The sequence below is a fragment of the Maniola jurtina genome, chromosome 8, assembly GCF_905333055.1.
Source record: "Maniola jurtina chromosome 8, ilManJurt1.1, whole genome shotgun sequence".
NCBI classification, from domain to species: domain Eukaryota; kingdom Metazoa; phylum Arthropoda; class Insecta; order Lepidoptera; family Nymphalidae; genus Maniola; species Maniola jurtina.
In genome coordinates this window covers 10,405,332-10,423,598 of record NC_060036.1, presented here as the reverse complement: position 1 = coordinate 10,423,598, position 18,267 = coordinate 10,405,332, and the positions used below count along the sequence as shown (strand labels likewise).

The window sequence follows — 18,267 nt, the reverse complement described above, 5'->3', positions numbered from 1 at the left end:
CTACTTGTCTGTGAAAGTCCCGTCAAAATCGGTTCAGCCGTTCCGAAGATTAGTCTTTTCAAACAGACAGACAGACAGACAAAAATTTTAAAAACGTGTGATTCGGTTATGGTATCGTTCAAATAACCATATTATGAGCTTTATATGAGGTAGTTATTTCGAAATTACAGACAGACACTCCAATTTTATTTATTAGTATATAGATAAACACACACCATTCCTTGTTGCGTCATTCTTGTAAGCAGCTGGGCAAAATACTGTAAGTAGGTAAGTACTAAGTACCTACCTACCTAGTAACTTCCTACCTACCGACACAGATTACAATAATGGTCAAAACTTATTTTATAAGTAGGTAGAGGTACCTATAAAAGCACCCCATAGTACGCGACAGGTTGACATGGCAATCGGGTAATGAGCCGCACATCACCCGCGCTATCCCGCACCGGGTTAGCGCGAGGGCTGTGCGGGTGAGTGGGACGTCCCCATCCCGATTGCCATGTCGACCTAGCTATGCTAGTTATAATAACCTACCTCGACCTATCGCCGACTAAAGTTCGCGATAGGTCGAGATGGCAATTGGAATATGAGGCGGGGGGACGCCCCGCACACCTGCGCTCGCCCGCACCGCTCGCTAGCGCGGGGACTGTGCGGGTGTGCGGGGCGTCTCCACCCCGATTGCCATCTCGATTTGTCGTGTACTATATACCTTCATAATATTGCAAATTGTACGATAGGTACATGATAGGTAGGTTACTAACAACAGATTCTTTGTTTACTTTTATTATTTTAGTTGTAGTTTACTCACGCCCCGAGGGTTCTGTACTCAGGTATTTTTTCGAAATTTTACACGATAAATCAAAAACTATTGTGCATAAAAATATATACGTAGTAAAGCCCTTTCACAATATTATGATACCCCACTTGTTATAAATAGTTACCTTTGAAATTTGAAAATACTAATTATTTCTTGATGGCATACATTTTTAGGGTTACGTACCTCAAAAGGAAAAACGGAACCCTTTTTTTGACCTATCTCATAGCCAGCGTTTGCAAATCTAAGCATACGTAGGGACTGACAGTTTATGGGTTTTATACTATGTAGTGATGACGCAGAGTTTTCGCGGCAGCTTATGAAAGTGGCAGAGGCGGCAAATAAATAAAAAAGACAGAATACCTTGAGCGTTTTTTACCCGACTATGGCAAAGCTGAAAGGAAGGGTTATGATTTTAGCAGTGTATGTATGTATGTATGTTTGTATCCAGATTCTGTGTGTTCCACCGTAGCGCCTAAACTACTGGGCCGATTTTGATGAATGAGGTGTCAATCGATTCGTTGTAAAGGCCCGGGTGACATAGGCTATATTTTATACGAAAAAAAATCGGCCAGATGGATGTTACATCAAAAAAGTGAGGGTCTTAAAAAAAATTAATTGCTATTGTGTCGAGTGAGATGTCCAATGAAAGAGGAGAAAATTTTGAGTTAATAAATATAAATATAGTTATTATTAAAATATACCAAGCGACAGAAAACCATTTTTTATTATAATTATTATTTCTTATTCAGCGCCACCTGTTGGTCATTCACGAGACCTCGGTTGGTCGTCGCATCATAGACAACGGAAAAGTTTCAAATAAAAAAAAATGTTAAAAAAACTATAACCCGACTACGGAAAAATGAGACAACTTGAACCCGACTTGGTACAAGTAAAATAAACTAAAAAGAAAGAAACAAAAAAAAACAAAAACATGATAGGTGCTTAGTGCTATCATCGTCTTCATCGTCTTGAGTAAGATTCAATACAAATGCAGTGGTCGTGCGTTGTCGATAGCAAAAAGAAAATATTCTAATTTGGTAGACAAATAAAATCATTGGGAATGCCGTCAATCAAGGATAAGAAATACGCTGTCGACAACGCACGACCACGGCATTCGTATTGAATCTTACTCAAGACGATGCACTAAGCACCTATCTTGTTTCTTTCTTTTTAGTTTATTTTACTTGTACCAAGTCGAGTTCAAGTTGTCTCATTTTTCCGTAGTCGGGTTATAGTTTTTCAACTTTTATTTAAAGCAAAACTTCTTTACCGGTTTCAGAAATAGTTAGTACTTAGTATATAGTACATAGTATTATGTCGAAATATATAGCCCTACTTATTAAGGCAAATTTTAGGGAAACTTGTAAATACATTACATAGTTTTGATTAATATTATCCCCGACTCGCACTTGACCGGTTTTTTTCTTATTGGATCTATCTATACATCTTTGGTGATTTTGTAATTTAATGGATATATTTATTACCTACCTACTTGCAAACAAACGAGGAGTTACCTCCTGTTGCAGTTGTTGTGAACATGAAGGGGTCGCATAATGGGTCACTCTGCACTCGGTTATTTCACGAGGCGTGAAGAAGCCAGGAAAGTTTTGTTTCAGTTTGTTAGCTTTTCAAAATTTATTTCTCAAGAATTATTTTAAAATAAAAGTAATGAAACAGATATTTGACCCATTCGACGTCACACGATCTCTTCCGGGCAGCCATCTTCAATCAATTTGTACAAATACGGCTGCATGACGGTTTTTAAATAAATAAATAAATAAAAATATTTTATTTCAGACAGTAATTATATGTCCATAATTAATTCTACACAAATTAAATTACGTAAATTAAAAGTAATATTAAAATGTAATAATTAAAGTTTAAATTATAAAAAAAAAAAATTATAATAATTTTTAAGCCAGTCTCGTTCCGACTCGAGACTGAATGACTATTAAACGCTTTTGTGTTTAGGTCGCCATTTTGATTAAGTGATTGCAAAATCAAGTGCACTCTGATCAAATTAATATTGCAGTTAGGTTATTTAAAAGATCGAAACTCTTGATAAGCTTCTACGCGAACATTTTAATAACTTATAAAATTAACTAAATTATTGTTGCCCTTAGGGCTTTCACATCTAAATTGACTTCTGAATTCTTTTAAGTGTAGGCATTTTGTAAATTTATTCATAACTCACAATCTGCACTCTCACTCGGCACTGTGGTCAAAGTTATGAGTGAAATTTAAAAATAAAATAAAAATATCTAAATCACTGATTAATTTTTTGAATCAGATTTAATTTTCAGTAACAAGTTAAATAATTTTCTGTGTTAAAATAAACTGATGAAAATCACTAATACTGCCTCACTTTTATAATACCAAACATATTCTATTTTCATATATTTTATTCATTCATAAATTTAATATAAAAAATATATACTTTTTATTACCCCTACAAAACCATTTTTATTTCTCACCAACCATCCTTGTGTATAAATTCAATTAATCCAGTTTGTTAACATGATCTTATTTATATACCTATTGCATTTAAGTGGGAGGTCCTGGGTTCGATATCAAGCCCCCGATCGAGTCAGTATTTTACAATTTCCAAATTGGCTCAGGTCTGAACTCTGAACGGGTAGGACACTGGTTTACATATTATTATCCTTTACCCTTTTTAGGGTTGCGGACCTTAAAAGGAAAAACGGAACCCTTATAGGATCTCTTTGTCGTCTGTCTGTCCATCTGTCCGTCTGTCCGTCTGTCCGTCGTGTCTGTCAAGAAACCTATAGGGTACTTCCCGTTGACCTAGAGACATGAAACTTGGCAGGTAGGTAGGTCTTATAGCACAAGTACAGGAATAAATCTGAAAACCCCGCATTTGGTTACATCGTTTGAAAAAAAATTAAATGTGCTTTGATTTTCAAAGTAAGGTAACTATACCAAGTGGGGTATCATATGAAAGGGCTTTACCTGTACATTATAAAACATATTTTTATGAATAACAGTTTTTGATATATCGTGCAAAATGTTGGAAAAAATACCCGAGTACGGAACCCTAAGTGCGTGAGTCTGACTCACACTTGGCCGGTTTTTTCAAATATCAATTGACGGATAGAACTTAAATGGCAAGCACTTTCTTAAATTTTATGCATTATAGCACGATTCAATATTGACTCTGAATGTAGTCTTAGTAAAGTCAAAGTACGCTTCACATCGTCACTTACTACCTACTGCTATTTACCAGGTGAGATAGCAAACAAGTGCTAATTTATAATTGAATAAAAAATATTAATTCAGGTCTTTTACGATATCAACACACATTAAATTTTCTCCATTGCCGCTTCTAACACGCTTTTGCTCTATGGAAAAAAAACCAACCGAGTGCGAGTCAGACTCGCGCACCGAGGGTCCCGTACTCGGGTATTTTTTTCAATTTTGCATAATAAATCAATCACTATTATGCATAATAAAAAAAAACCCCCACCAATACTAAAAAATAAAAAATAATTTAATTTTTATCGAACACATTATTATGTATACAGGAGTAAAATGTAGTTCTATAGTATCATTTTTTGGATAGTAAATTAAATTGCTTTTACTATTTAGTGTTGATGGTTTTTAAGTTTTTTATCTATTTTTAGGGTTAAGAAAAAACGGAACCCATAAAGGATCACTTTGTTGTCTATCTGTCCGTCCGTCCGTCGTGTCTGTCAAGAAAACCTATGGGGTACTTCCTGTCGACCTAGAATCATGAAATTTGGAATTTTGAATGAATATTTTTTTTGTGATGTAACCTCAAATTCAAGGTTTTCGGATTTATTCCTTTGTACTATAAGACCTACCTACCAGCCCAATTTCATGATTTTAGATCTACGGGAAGTACCCTATGGATTTTCTTGACAGACACGACAAACGGACACACAAACAGATAGACAGACGGTCAGACAACAAAGTGTTCCCAGAAGGGTTCCGTTTTTCCTTTTGAGGCACGGAACCCTAAAAAGCTAAGCGCATCGGTGCTATGTCGTTTCTTTTTTCGCCAATGTTGAGGTTGTTAACTTGGTTGACCTGTAGCCGTAGTACAGTTTACCGCCACTAGATGGCGGTAAAAATTAAAGTAAATTAATGTCGAGGTGTAGAGGGGCGAGAGGGAACCAAATGCTCGAGGCCATTCGAAACTTGGAGCGTCTTAATTTAGAAACCGTCTCTATATTATGTTAGCAGGTATCGAAGTTCGAAATCACATCACACACTTCCCAATCAATCTATATGTTACTGTTCAAATCGCTGAGCCTAGAAATATAAGATTTTGCATAGGTTTTCGTAGACTTGAATTTAACTGTTTGTCTCGCACACCTAATATCAACACTGTCTCAAAAAAACTTTTTTTTTCATAAAGTAAGAAAAAGTGCATTTTAATAACTATCGAGAGCAGAAGAGAGAATATTAAGTTAAATGTGTTTTTGAGTTGGAACTGCTTTGATATCCCCTATATCAAAACAGTTTATAAGGTATATTATAAGGTAAAGTGCTCCAATAATTTTGAAATAATTCTCGAACAAAGAGCATTAAAAGATAAACGAGTCACGATACACATCCATAAGAAGCTCAGATTTCCTCACGCTGTTTATAACGAGCTGGGAAGAGACTACACAATGTATAGAAAATATAATCTTTAAGTGATAAGGTTAACCCCGTTAAGGTATATCTTGAAGGGAAACGGAGTCTCCCGGTTTCATCTCTACTGATTCAACACTTCGATGTTTGGAGTAGGTAAGTGAAATTAGTAAAGTCAGAAATATATACAAAGGTAATCTGAAAATGAAAATGAAAATCTATCACTATAAATATCCATTTGTTAGATAGTATTGGAGTTAAAATTGTATTTAATGATGCCTTGGACCGTTTTAAATTGGTGTTTTTGAATTTTGACCAATGACGGATATTTACGTAGACTCTAAAAATTGATAAATAGAGCTATCTCATATTATGGGCCAACTTTTTGCGAAACCTCGAAAAAATCGATGTACCTAAAAAATGAGAAGCACCTCCTTTTTGGAAGTCGGTTAGTAGGTAAATAGTAAACTTTCAATAAATCGGTAACTCCTCGTTTAGCTAGTTAAGAGGGTAGTATTAGAAACTATTTATACGGTTTGTTTATTATTAATAAACTTTTCTCGCTAACAATATTATGAAAGGATGAGGAGACTGATCCCTTAACTTATCCAATATTTCTACCTACACGAAACAAAAGCGGTGGGCGAGTTTCAAATATTTTGAGTAGGTAGTACTTTTATAAATTATATCTCGTCTATGTTAAAGGTCTTTATTTTCTTCGTGGGAGGTTCTGACCACTGCTGCTGCTTAGCTTTACACTGTCCTACAATCTACTTTGACTGAAAAAATACGCTTATCATCCAAGCAGACTAATAAATAAAATGCAAAATAATTAAGTACTCAAACCAAAGCTTAGTTATAGCATTCTCGATATTATACGGACTGAGAAGTCCTCACAATATCGAAATTAGTATTTTTATATAGATTAAGCTATATTTAATGGCGATATTTATTTGATTACTGCACGATTGCTATTCGTTTTTGAAATCACGATCTAAATTCTAAACATTGACAATCATTAGGTTGTATTATCGTCAGTCGGGCTATAGCCCCCGAGCTAACCCAGTGCGGGATAGCGCGGGCGCTGTGTGAGTGTGTGGGTCGTCCCCCCGCCTCATACCCCGATTGCCATGTCGACCTGTCGAGACCTGTGTCAACTTTAGCAGCTTTGGAAAGTCAACATTACGATAAGAATTGTAAAGCAATTTCTTCTCTAACTATTAATCTTTCGAGGGTCTTACAAATCGGTTTTAATATAAGTCCAATTTATCTTTTAACCTTCCTTTTGCCCTCTTCAAATTATTTTTTTACTGACACCTGCGAGTGCCTCTAGATTTTGACTAACTAATATCTCGTAGGTTGACAATCCGTTTTAAAAAGGCCAAAATCCCACTTTCTATATTTTGGTTTTACGTTACGTACGTACGTTATTGAGAAAATCTTGATACCTGCATATATTGCATAATCTCATGTTTTTAGACCCAGCTGTTGAAGCTGTAAGTAAGTGTTAAGTTTCTCAAGAACATATTAAAATATCTTAACTCATCATCAACTGATAGACGTCCACCGCCGGACATAGGTCCCTTGTAGGTACATCCACACACCACGTTCTTGCACCGCTGATTCGTTTCCTTGCGATTCGTTTGATTTCGACCTAGTGGGGGGGTCTGTCAACCCTGTAATAAATTATGAGAAAAAATTAAAATATTGTTTAGCTAAATATTTTGAATACTTTGCAGCAGAAGGTGCGGCAGGCCCGGCCGCGACGTCAACCTGATTATGACAAATGGCCGCCGTAGCTTCTATTTCATCAAAATGTTTATTCGAATACGCCCCTGGGACTGGCGAATCTACACAAATTGGATTTGCATTGTCCGCGCCATAATACACGAACGGAACCGCGGAAATTCTATTTGTCAGACGAGTTTTTATCATACCTATTGTTCAGAGATTACGTCGAGAAAAATTAAACGTACGAGTATAATCGGTTCTTTTTTGCTGACGTATTGTTCTTCAAATTCAATACATTGTTTAGGTACCAACTCTTTCAACCTCTGGTGTAACATATTTTTAAACGATTCTTCTAAAAGTATTTCGACCAGTACCTAATCTGCATCATTAAATTGTTTTCCCCAGGTATGATAACATTATTTCTTATTGTCATCAGTCCTATTTACCACGGTTCATTTTATCCGTGTCACGTTTCGTTTGGGGAATACTGGTCTCACAAAGTTCCATGATCGCTACGTCTATAACAGGCATGAAACACGAATATGCTCAAGGGTACGCCGATATTGGATATCGTTTACGAAGACCCATATTTGTCGCGATGGCGATCTAAGGCTTAACTCGCTCGTAACACGACGCAACCACAAATCTGTGGCTGTACTGTGGTTAAGCTGTCGATATGCGATTTACAACTTGATTAAAATAGGCCTTAATACGAATACGGTTTTACATTTTTAGGGTTCCGTACCTCAAAAGGAAAAACGGAACCCTTATAAGTTCACTTTGTTGTCTGTCTGTCTGTCTGCCTGTCTGTAAGGAAAAAATTAAAAGGGGAAAAATCCAAAAACCGTGATTTTGCGGTTACATCACAAAAAAAATGTGGTCATAAAAAATAATTGGTATTATAGTAAGGGCTTCGCCTGTACATTCCAAGACTTATTTGTTTTTATGCATAATAGTTCTTGATTTATTGTGCAAAAAGTCGGATAAAAACACCCGAGTGGGCAACCCTCGGTGCACGAGTCTGACTCGCACTTGGCCGGTTTTTATCTGTAACATTGTTTACAAAGGAAGTTACTTTCAAACAGTCAAGGAGTCTTGTAAAAGGTTTAACAAAAAGTGTCTTTTCTTAAGTGAATAGCAGCGGTCCATTAGGAGGGTAGGCAGCGAGCTGGGGATAACGCTTTCCGAACAAATCGAATCAGGAGGGGAACGTCCCATTATGCAGATTTTCTATTACTGAAAAGCTCGTTCAGTTCGCCGGCCGGCGTACCTACTCGTATACGGTCCACGCTTACCCTGTCATGACGCAAACTTGGCGCGTCGACCGGAGCGACCCGAGGGTTGATATTTTTTTACACAACTGCCCAAAAAAGAAGAGTAATGTTTTCATGGTTCATGTGAGTTTCTCTATTACACCATAACTTCTAAATGCCTAAACAGATTTGGATGTATAGGGTATTGGTAGAATCTTTACATCATCCCTAATGACATTGGCTATAAATTGAAAAAAAGCGGCTGTGTGACATCATTTTCAAATGTAATTTTTTAACTTTTTACTGCATTTTTGGCAAGAAATCGTTCTTTTTAATTTCTTTAATTACTTTCGACTTAATGACCGCAGCGGTTGCCTCCAGCTTCACACCGGCTAAGTACCTACGAACCTACCTACTACCTATTTCGAATAAGTACCTACTGTAATTCCTCTACTCAGATTTATTGAGCCGATTTTATGTTTTAGTTTTGCCCGGCCGAGAAGTGCCAATTAAACCGTGCTAGTTTTATGAAATATTACTGGATTAACGAGTTAATTTTTTTTTCGGAATTAAGGAATAAAAAACTATTGAATGTGTGGATAATTCATACAATTTGAAAAGAAATAAACTAAACAGTAGAAGTTGTAGAGTCCGAGAGTTGAAAACTGCTTTTTCTTTAACACAAGTTTCTCCTTGAAATCCCCATCCCATAGAATGTAATGGCTCCAAACTCGAATCAGAATGAAGACGTTTCATTATGCAGATTTTCCGTTAGTGAAAAACTTGGCCCGTCCTCCGCCCATCTTTGCCTTATCGTGACAAAGCGTCGTGAACTTGTCATTTCGACCGATGCGGCCCTATTTCATTTAGTATACCCACTATAATCTTAATAAAAGCCGTCATTGTACGTCTGGTCACGAAATCTTCAGATCCAAAAACCTAGTGTAATACGACTGGCTCGTTCGTGACTTTATGACCCATTTCTACAACAGTAGCTACTTAAAAATTAATTGACAGCTACCTTCCTTCTGTTGAACTACTATCAGAGAGACTTGATCCAAATAACACTAATATTATAAAGATCTGTCTGTCTGTATGTATGTGTGTAAGTTTGTTACTCTTTCACGTAAAAAATACGGAACGGATTTGGCTGAAATTTAGAATGGAGATAGATTATACCTTGGATTGATACATAGGCTACTTTTCATTCCGGAAAATCAAAGATTTCCAGCGGGATTTTGAAAAACCTAAATTCACGCGGACGAAGTCGCAGGCGTCAGCTAGTTAAAAATAATCTCTTCGCAAATTGACTTATATCTATGTACTTGAAAATTAGTCTTTGAATTGAAGTGACATCATCATTGGCGCTACAGCTCTTTTTGAGTCCAGGCCTGCTGCTGTCGTTTTTAACCGACTTCAAAAAAAGGAGGAGGTTTTCAATTCGTCGGAATCTTTTTTTCGTCTTTTTCTACCCCTACGTCCTTCAGTTTTAAAGATGAGTTTAATCTTAAAATTGCATTGGACATTGGACATGTGTGAATAGCCGCGTTATTCATTACTAATATTCGTCTTCCCCCTTCAACTAAGCGTAAAGCTTAAGCTAGGAATGGGTACGACAATACTGCAACGGGGTGAGATTTGAACTGCTGACTTTTCCGATTTTCAGTCCGCTCCTTAACCGTTGAGTTATAGAGGCTTTATAGAAACATTTCCCCTACGACGTAAACGAGGCAAAGCGAACTAGCAATCCGTTAAATTAAAATTGAAACAGAAAAGAGAGCCGGCAGCGGACGGAGCGCGGAGACTGACATCGATTAAGGGACGGGAGTCGGAACGAGAGACATCTCGTTAACTTAATTCTGTAGGGCTGCTTACGCTGCCGAATATCATGTTCTTGTGATGTTGTGACTTGCGTACCTACCGTGAAAATTACGATTCTTTTTATAGATTATTCGGACTCACCACGGCTTCAGACTGTTCTGTTGTTCAGAAATCTATTGATGAAAATTTGAAAGGATAAAATCTGTTCAGCACTTTATAAGATTATTTTTACAAGCAGGCAAGGAAGATTAGAACCTATACTAATTTTCGAGTTGTAAGTCTATCTCCTACACCGGTGCACAGTGTTGAAGCTTTGAAAATTATACTAAGTTAATTAAAGAGCAATTGGGTTCAATATTTAGTAGTTCTTTACCATGAGATAGCAATGTTTGACAGGTACTCGTATGTGACGAATCTCATAACTTCTCATAACTCAGAATTTCCGCTTGCACTTTATAAAATCGGGTAAAATTTTTGACAGATTTCAATATTTTATTGATACAAGCACAACAATACCAACACAGCACGATACATGAACAAAAACAAGTTTTCAACACGTTTTTGTGTAAATGTTTCGTCAGTGCATGGTTAAAACGTCCCTAAGATAGTCAGTTAGGTAGGTACGTACTCGTATGTGCATCAATCGCCTAAACTTTGATGCAAAAGTTTGACTACTAGTTGAGTTCCACTGCGATTCAGGTGGGTCAAAGAGAACGATCGTATTGTTTCACAATGTTGCTTACAGCGTAGGCTGTATATAATATATTTTGTATATAGGACTTACATTTTATGTCCCGTAACATGATAGTAATGTTCACGCACGACAGAAGCCATCTATCTAACAGGGATGACAAATTCTCTCGTGTTTTCGTACCATTCGCCCGTTACCGTTGTTCAGCAAAATAGGTTTCAGATAGCGCAATTATTATTCAACACGCCTACAAACACCAAAGGTGTCAAAGCGTCCCTCGCAGTGATCGATTGATCTCTGGAACCAACCATCGAGATATTATATTTATGGAGCAACAGAATAACTTATGGAACATAAAAACAGCCAACAAAAAAGCACCCCTATGTTGTCATAACAAATAAGCTTAAGAATTAAAATAAAATGTAAATAAATAAATAAATAAAAGAAGTAATAAACAAATGGAGCTTCCTGAAATATTGACTCTACGATTTAACTTTGTAAATTGTGTATTGTAGGCTTAACATCTTCGTGAAAAGCTAACAGACAGACAGATACTCTGTCGCATATAATATTAGTATAGATTGAGCTTTTTGTTCGTTTTCAATATATAAACAAACGTAATAATTAAACATAAAATCATCATACATCATCGCAAGAGTTACATCATAATATAACAAATTTAATAGGCAGACCCAGGGCCAAAAAGCATGACTGACTGTACATACCTAAATGTACCATTGCACGCTCTAGTAATTTGACATCTCTACTTTCTCTCGATATTATTATGTCTAAACCTAACTCTAACAAGTGTAAATTAAAGATTTATAACAACCCCGACAAGTGAAGGTTACGGTAACAAGAAAAGAGCTGATAACTTTCAAACGGTTGAACCGATTTTCTTGGATTATAACTAAGAACACTCTCGATCAAGCCATCTTTTAAACAAAAAAAACTAAATTAAAATCAGTTCATTAGTTTAGGAGCTACGATGCCACAGACAGATACAGAGATGCACGTCAAACTTATAACACCCCTCTTTTTGGGTCGGGGGTTAAAAATACAATATCATGGACTCTAGTGTCGATAGTATCGTCTAAATGTCCCGTGTATGCCTTTTGTCTCAGTATTAATATATTAATGTGTGTCGGAAAGCACAATGAATTATTATTATTATCAACATTCAATACGCCACTAAGCGCCGTCTGGAGGAGTCAAATGGCCGTAAACAATGATCGATTGCATCACGAAATTCCCCGTCACTGTCCTATCATTCCCGTAGCCTAGCTAGCAAAACACCTGGAAGACACCGCGCACACTCGCACGTCACCTGCGTCATCCCGGAGCGGGTTAGCGCGGAGGCTATGCGGGTGTGCGGGGTGTCTCCACCCCGATTGCCATCTCAACCTGTCGCGAACTATACAATTCAACTGACTATTCACTCACGGTTCGATAACAAGTCAATACAATATTTTTTCGACCAGTGATCCCGGTCTTTTGGCATAGAGGGAAAACTGTTCATAAATTTCAAAGGGAGGGTCCGAGTTACTTTTTAACCCCCGACCCAAAACGAGGGGTGTTATAAGTTTGACGTGTGTATCTGTATCTGTCTGTAGCATCGTAGCTCCTAAACTAATGAACTTTTAATTTAGTTTTTTTGTTTGAAAGGTGGCTTGATCGAGAGTGTTCTTAGCTATAATCTAAGAAAATCGGTTCAGCCGTTTGAAGGTTATCAGCTCTTTTTTAGTTATTACTGTAACCTTAACTTGTCGGGGGTGTTATAAATTTTTAATTTACACTTGTTAGAAAAACCGTTCGTGTGAATTCAGACTACCTTCGCTATAATAAGTATATATATATAATATAAATAAGGCGTCTGCGATCAGATTTAATAATTTTGATATCTTATCATTATTACAATATTGTCCAAGCAATAATGGACATACTTCACTCATCTAATCTAATTGACGCCATATTCTTAGTTAACAAGCTCTATCATTTTATGTTTCATGTTATGTTTTTACTGAAACATGGCGTGTGCACGTACTACATTAAAAAACCAAACTTAGAACTTAGAATTCATAGGAATTATATTTTAGTTGATTTGTCCTTGTTTTCTTTTTTTTTTTTGTGGGAACATTTTATCTCTGGTAACATAAAGAAACGTCAGGATTCCACGGAATCAAAAATCAGACTAGAGTAATATCTACGGTAGGTACAACCAATAAATTTTCCCAAACGTCCCCCGCGTCATCGCCGGGTGTCTAGCGCGAAATATCTCAGATAGGATCGTTCAACACGCCCACAAGCGCCGGCCGGAGGTATCAAGTTGTAGCTGCCAGTGATCGATTGAGCCTTCCTTGGTCATCCCCCGGACTCGTATATCATCTGTTAGTTCAAACAAGTCTCTTTCAAAGACAAGCTTGTAAGCTTCGTAAAAGTTTCAGATATCAGTGATATCATAATTCATAACCTGAGTGTGGCTTGATTGATCTCACCTATTTTAACCGTCATTCACCGTGAAAATCACAGCTGGCGGTTCAGCGCCCAGTGAATTGGGCGCTGAACTAAACCGCTTAGGAACTAAACAGTGAACGTAACTGCTTAGGTTAACGTTAACTGTGTGAAAAACTCAAAAATTTCACGAAGATGTCAAACCGCGATGTCGTCTTGTCTGTAACAGGTTTTGGTACCTATTTTATGTTGAGAAATTAGACCGAGTGATCTGCGTAATCACATTATAACCTGCTCTAATAACTATCTGGACCTTTACCATAAAATCTTACCTCTCACTGGGTGTTAGCATGAAGAGCTAGGGGTTTCGGGTCAGTAGGTACTCAGTACCGATCGGTGCGGGTAAATTAGCCCCATGTTATCTTATAAGCTTTCACATAGGGAGAGAGAGGTACGTAATAGACCGTATAAGAAAACATACCGATACCGACCCGCATCGACCGTCGGTACCGAAAACCTGCTTCTTTATGCGAGCACCCTATAGGTACTCGTACGTATGAAAGTCGTCTCTTGAGCTCCGATGGAAACAATTTGCAGCTAGCTGGTCGGAACATAACACTAAATCTGGTCTCACAGATTTACGGTTGTGCTGCAATCAGAACCGTCTCTGATACACGCGTTTAATTACGTACTTACCAGATTACTTCTAGGCGGATATTAGCGACTCTGCCATACTAGCTTTTTTTGGGCTTTATGACCTACCCACTCTATATAATTTAATCTATAACGATTAAGGTGGAAGCCGCGAGCGAACTATGTAATATTTTACATAGTTCGCTCGCGGCTTCCACCTTTGCATATAATAGATGGCTCTTACCAAAACCTAATAACTTAAAACTATAGAAAATGTAAACTTATGAAGCTAATATTATTAACTACATGATGCTCGCGACTTCGTCCATGTGGATTTAGATTTTAAAGAATCGCGTAGGAACTCTTTAATTTTCTAGGACAGAAATTAGCCTTCCTAGGCTACATCTGTATGGCCGTAAAAAGACAGGCCGGGCAGATAGACACTTTCTGACAGATCCAAAATTCATGTCACTACTTACTTCAAGCTAGTATGATTCATAGACGTATAATGATTATAACTTCATAGTAACATAACATCATTTTCATAATTGCAATGTTGTTGACATTAAAACATTTTAATATGGCATCTATTAAGTTTCGTAGGAGTATTTGTGGGTATCTGGTTCGGCCATAACAGTAAATCTGCCCTCAGATTTACGCCAGTCGCAGCGGACTCTGGTGTCGCCTTTCGCACTTAATTAACTACTTACCGGATATCTCGGTTCACCACAAATATTGCGAACATTGCATTGTTTTGGCATATTTATTACCCGAATCCTAAGCTCTGGTTACGGAAGTCAGGGTTGGCGGGTACCGCTAGAAAGATCGTCTTTTTACATCGACGTTTCCCGTTCAAAAACGTCCTTTATACCCTGTTCGCCGCATGTCACAAAAATGTCAGTCAGTAAATTTTTAGAGTATTCGTATATTTTCCCTACCAATGTGATTAGAAAAGGACAGACAAACTTAATGTAACTTAGGACTGTCAAACCTCGTGACTTTAGGTGCCAGTCGTGAACTTATTGATTAAAGCGCACTCAAATTTGGGTTTTTAAATCTAAAATTCATATTCCGTCTTTTTTTTTTTGCAGTATTAAAAAGAAAACAGATGCAGACACTCTTAAAGTTTAAAGAAAGACAACAGAATCTATGCAACTGTCGCATGCGGTGCGGAGGTCGTAATTTTTTGGTGCTCCTTAAGTTTAAAGTATGTAGATCAAAAATACCTGTCAAAAATAATTGATCTGTAATCTGTATTATGGGTAAGGATCGCGCACATTACCATGCACATTTCAATTTATACGCGATTTTTATTTTCTTTAAAATTTAGGTACAGATGCTTCTTTTATATACATAACCACAACAAATTTTTGTGTGATTTTTATTGACTTTAAGACATATAGGTACACGATACTTCTTTTATATAACCAGAACACGATGAAAGTCTAATCGGGTAATGTCAATAATTGAGGTTAGAAGATAAAGGTTATCGGATAAATCGAAACGTGTAAGTTTTGAACTCTATTATCAAATGAATTATTAGAAGTAGTATGTTAAATTTTGGGTCAAATACATCATAATATTTGAATTGTGATTTATTGCACATTTTTGCCTGTTGATTTATAAACGTTCGTATCACCAGTAGGTATCGTGCTTAGTCTAGGATTTTAATTAAGATCGGTTTTCCTCTAACGGTATTCGATAGAGGAATAATTGGGAGAGCGATAAATCTGAAATCAAGTTTGCGTCGAAATCCTAAATAAACAGCCAAACGTCAAAGTTTCTTGTTAGGTATGACGTATTGAATTTTCCTGTATTTAAACTGACTGCCCAGCTCTGGCTTCTTTTAAGTGTAATTTCTGAAAATCCCTTCTTTAAAAGCTAACGATGACACTAGTAGGTATCTACCTGTTACGTTACAGAAAGACTTACACCAGTTTACTTCAACTTAACTGTATGTTGATATCACATTAGTGAGTGATCACTTTTCATAAATGGAAATTAAAACAATGGAAGCGAGAAGCTCATTTTGTTTGTTTCACAGAAGAAAATTGATTGACATCATCGCATTCTCTCTTTGTTTACCTACATGTTGTTTACATGTTTACGAATGCCGAACGAATGTTCACCTATATATCCCTATTCATTATTCACGAGTAAAAATGGGGGAAAATAATCTACAACTGAATTTAAAAAAAATCTATAGTTTTAATGAGAAATGAGGTCCTAGTTGCGAACTGAAGTGGCAATGGGCAGGGTACTTATTCCGAATAACCGATAGACGTTGGGATACCTAGGTGCTGGAACGGCGCAGTGTAGGTAGACTCCCCACCCAGTGGACAGACGACATTAAATAAGTAGCAGGGAGCCGCTGAATTCAGGCGGCACAAGACCGTGATGTGTGGATATTCCTACAAGAGACCTATGTATGCCCAGCTGTAGATGTCTATCGGTTGACGATGATGATGATGATGGCTAGTTTGTCTCTACTTTCGTTAACTAATAAATCTTTAGTGATAGTTGATCGTAAATTATTGCTAACCATCACGGATTCCGGTCACTTGGATATCGTTAATGTGATTTGTATTATCCTAACCTAATGTACGGTGAAGGAAAACATCATGAGGAAACTTGCATGACTGAGAGTTCCCCATAATGTTCTCAAAGGTCTGTGAAGTCTGCCAATCCGCACTTGGCCAGCGTGGTGTCCAAGCCCTTCTCATTCTGAGAGGGGATCCGTGTTCAGTAGTGAGTCGGCAATGGGTTGTTGATGATGATGATGAACCTAATCTATTTTGAAGACCTCCCTGGCGCAGTTTGTGGTCTTATTAGTGGGAGGTCCCGGGTTCGATTCCCGGCAGGGTTTGAAATTTTATAATTTCTAAATTTCTGGTCTGGTCTGATGGAAGGCTTCGGCCGTGCTCTACCGGCAAAACCGTGCTGCCAGCGATTTAGCGTTCCGGTACGATGCCGTGTAGAAACCAAAGTGGTATGGGTTTAGTAAAAACTGCCATACCCCTTCCAGGTTAGCCCGCTTCCATCTTAGATTGCATCACTTGAAACCAGGTGAAATTGCAGTCAAGGGCTGACTTGTATCTGAGTAAAAATTAAAAAAAAAAACTTATAATTATATTAAGATAAACTGCAATAAAACACAGAGAGGGCTTTCATATTTACACTTAACAGTGAATCGAGATCACGAATCGATTGTTGAATATCGATAACGTGCAAACTTCAGTTACGCCTTCCTCCCTCAGACAAGTTAGCAACGCGCGCGCGCTTAGTCGCGCATTGCCCATTTAAAATCAAACATTACATTTTGATGGGGCATTAAAAACGTAGTGATTTTAATTAGTACAATTGAGACTTAATATTAATTAACAGGAATTTGCTGAAATTAAACTCAGCGATCAAATAAGTTTTTTATCTCTTATAATCAGTGAATTTTGTGTAGCAAAAAAGTGTTATCAGCTATTAGTTTTAAAACAAAAATGCGAAAATTAATACGTTATGCTACCGCGGCTATGATTTTTGTAGTGACTATGCTCTTGTTGGTCAGAGTGTCTCAGTTGGATAGTCAAGGTGTTAATAGGTTGGAGAGAATGGCCCGAGCGGTTCAATCGGTGGACGCTGAACCCCCAAAACAGGCGGATTGGGATCGTAATACGACCGCTGAGAGACAACGTAAAGTCGCTGAGGTGTGTATTATGGGCCCCGTATTGAAATTTTGGTCTGGTGGGAAGCTTCGGCCGTGGCTAGTTACCACTTTACCGGCAGAGACGTCACGCCAAGCGATTTAGGTCCCGGTACAATGCCGATACTCGACTATTTCCTAATTTCTACAAGTTTTGAATAGTATATTCAGGTATAGCAGTAAAATTAACTCTGCGTAAAAATTAGGATCAAATAAAGATTAAAAATACAAGAGAATTTTTTTTTAATATAAGTACCTAGGTACTTCATTCCGTAATCTACATCATTCATGATATCTACTTTAGCAACTATCACAACGTACAAGATTATATTGTCGACTATACTTACATTACGTATTGATATCTTATCAACATTCATTTTAGTTTAATTTTTCTCGCTGCTATCAATACTAGGAAAAACTACTAGGTATAGTTAACTAGTTCCACTAGTTCTAAATTGAGCAAAATTCGACAAGTTTTTAGTTTTTAAAGGAAATTATATTTTTTTCTTTATTTGTCCTCCTACTCTCTACTCTACTCTAGCGACTGCTTACAGGCTTCGCT

General features: G+C 37.2%; 1 protein-coding gene across 2 annotated transcripts in view; it reads left to right on the top strand.

Annotated features, from left to right (window-relative positions):
- The window catches only part of LOC123867829 (mannosyl-oligosaccharide alpha-1,2-mannosidase IA-like), an 89,619-nt gene that overhangs the window by 59,796 nt on the left and 11,556 nt on the right, over window positions 1–18,267 (top strand). The window contains exon 1 of one of the 2 annotated variants that reach the window (XM_045910116.1): window positions 17,270–17,709. The exons of the other annotated variant lie outside the window; for it this stretch is intronic. Coding sequence (XP_045766072.1) covers window positions 17,503–17,709 — 207 coding nt within the window. The 5' untranslated portion in view covers window positions 17,270–17,502. Of the gene's footprint in view, window positions 1–17,269; window positions 17,710–18,267 lie in introns of those variants that run through there. 2 annotated transcript variants of the gene reach the window in all.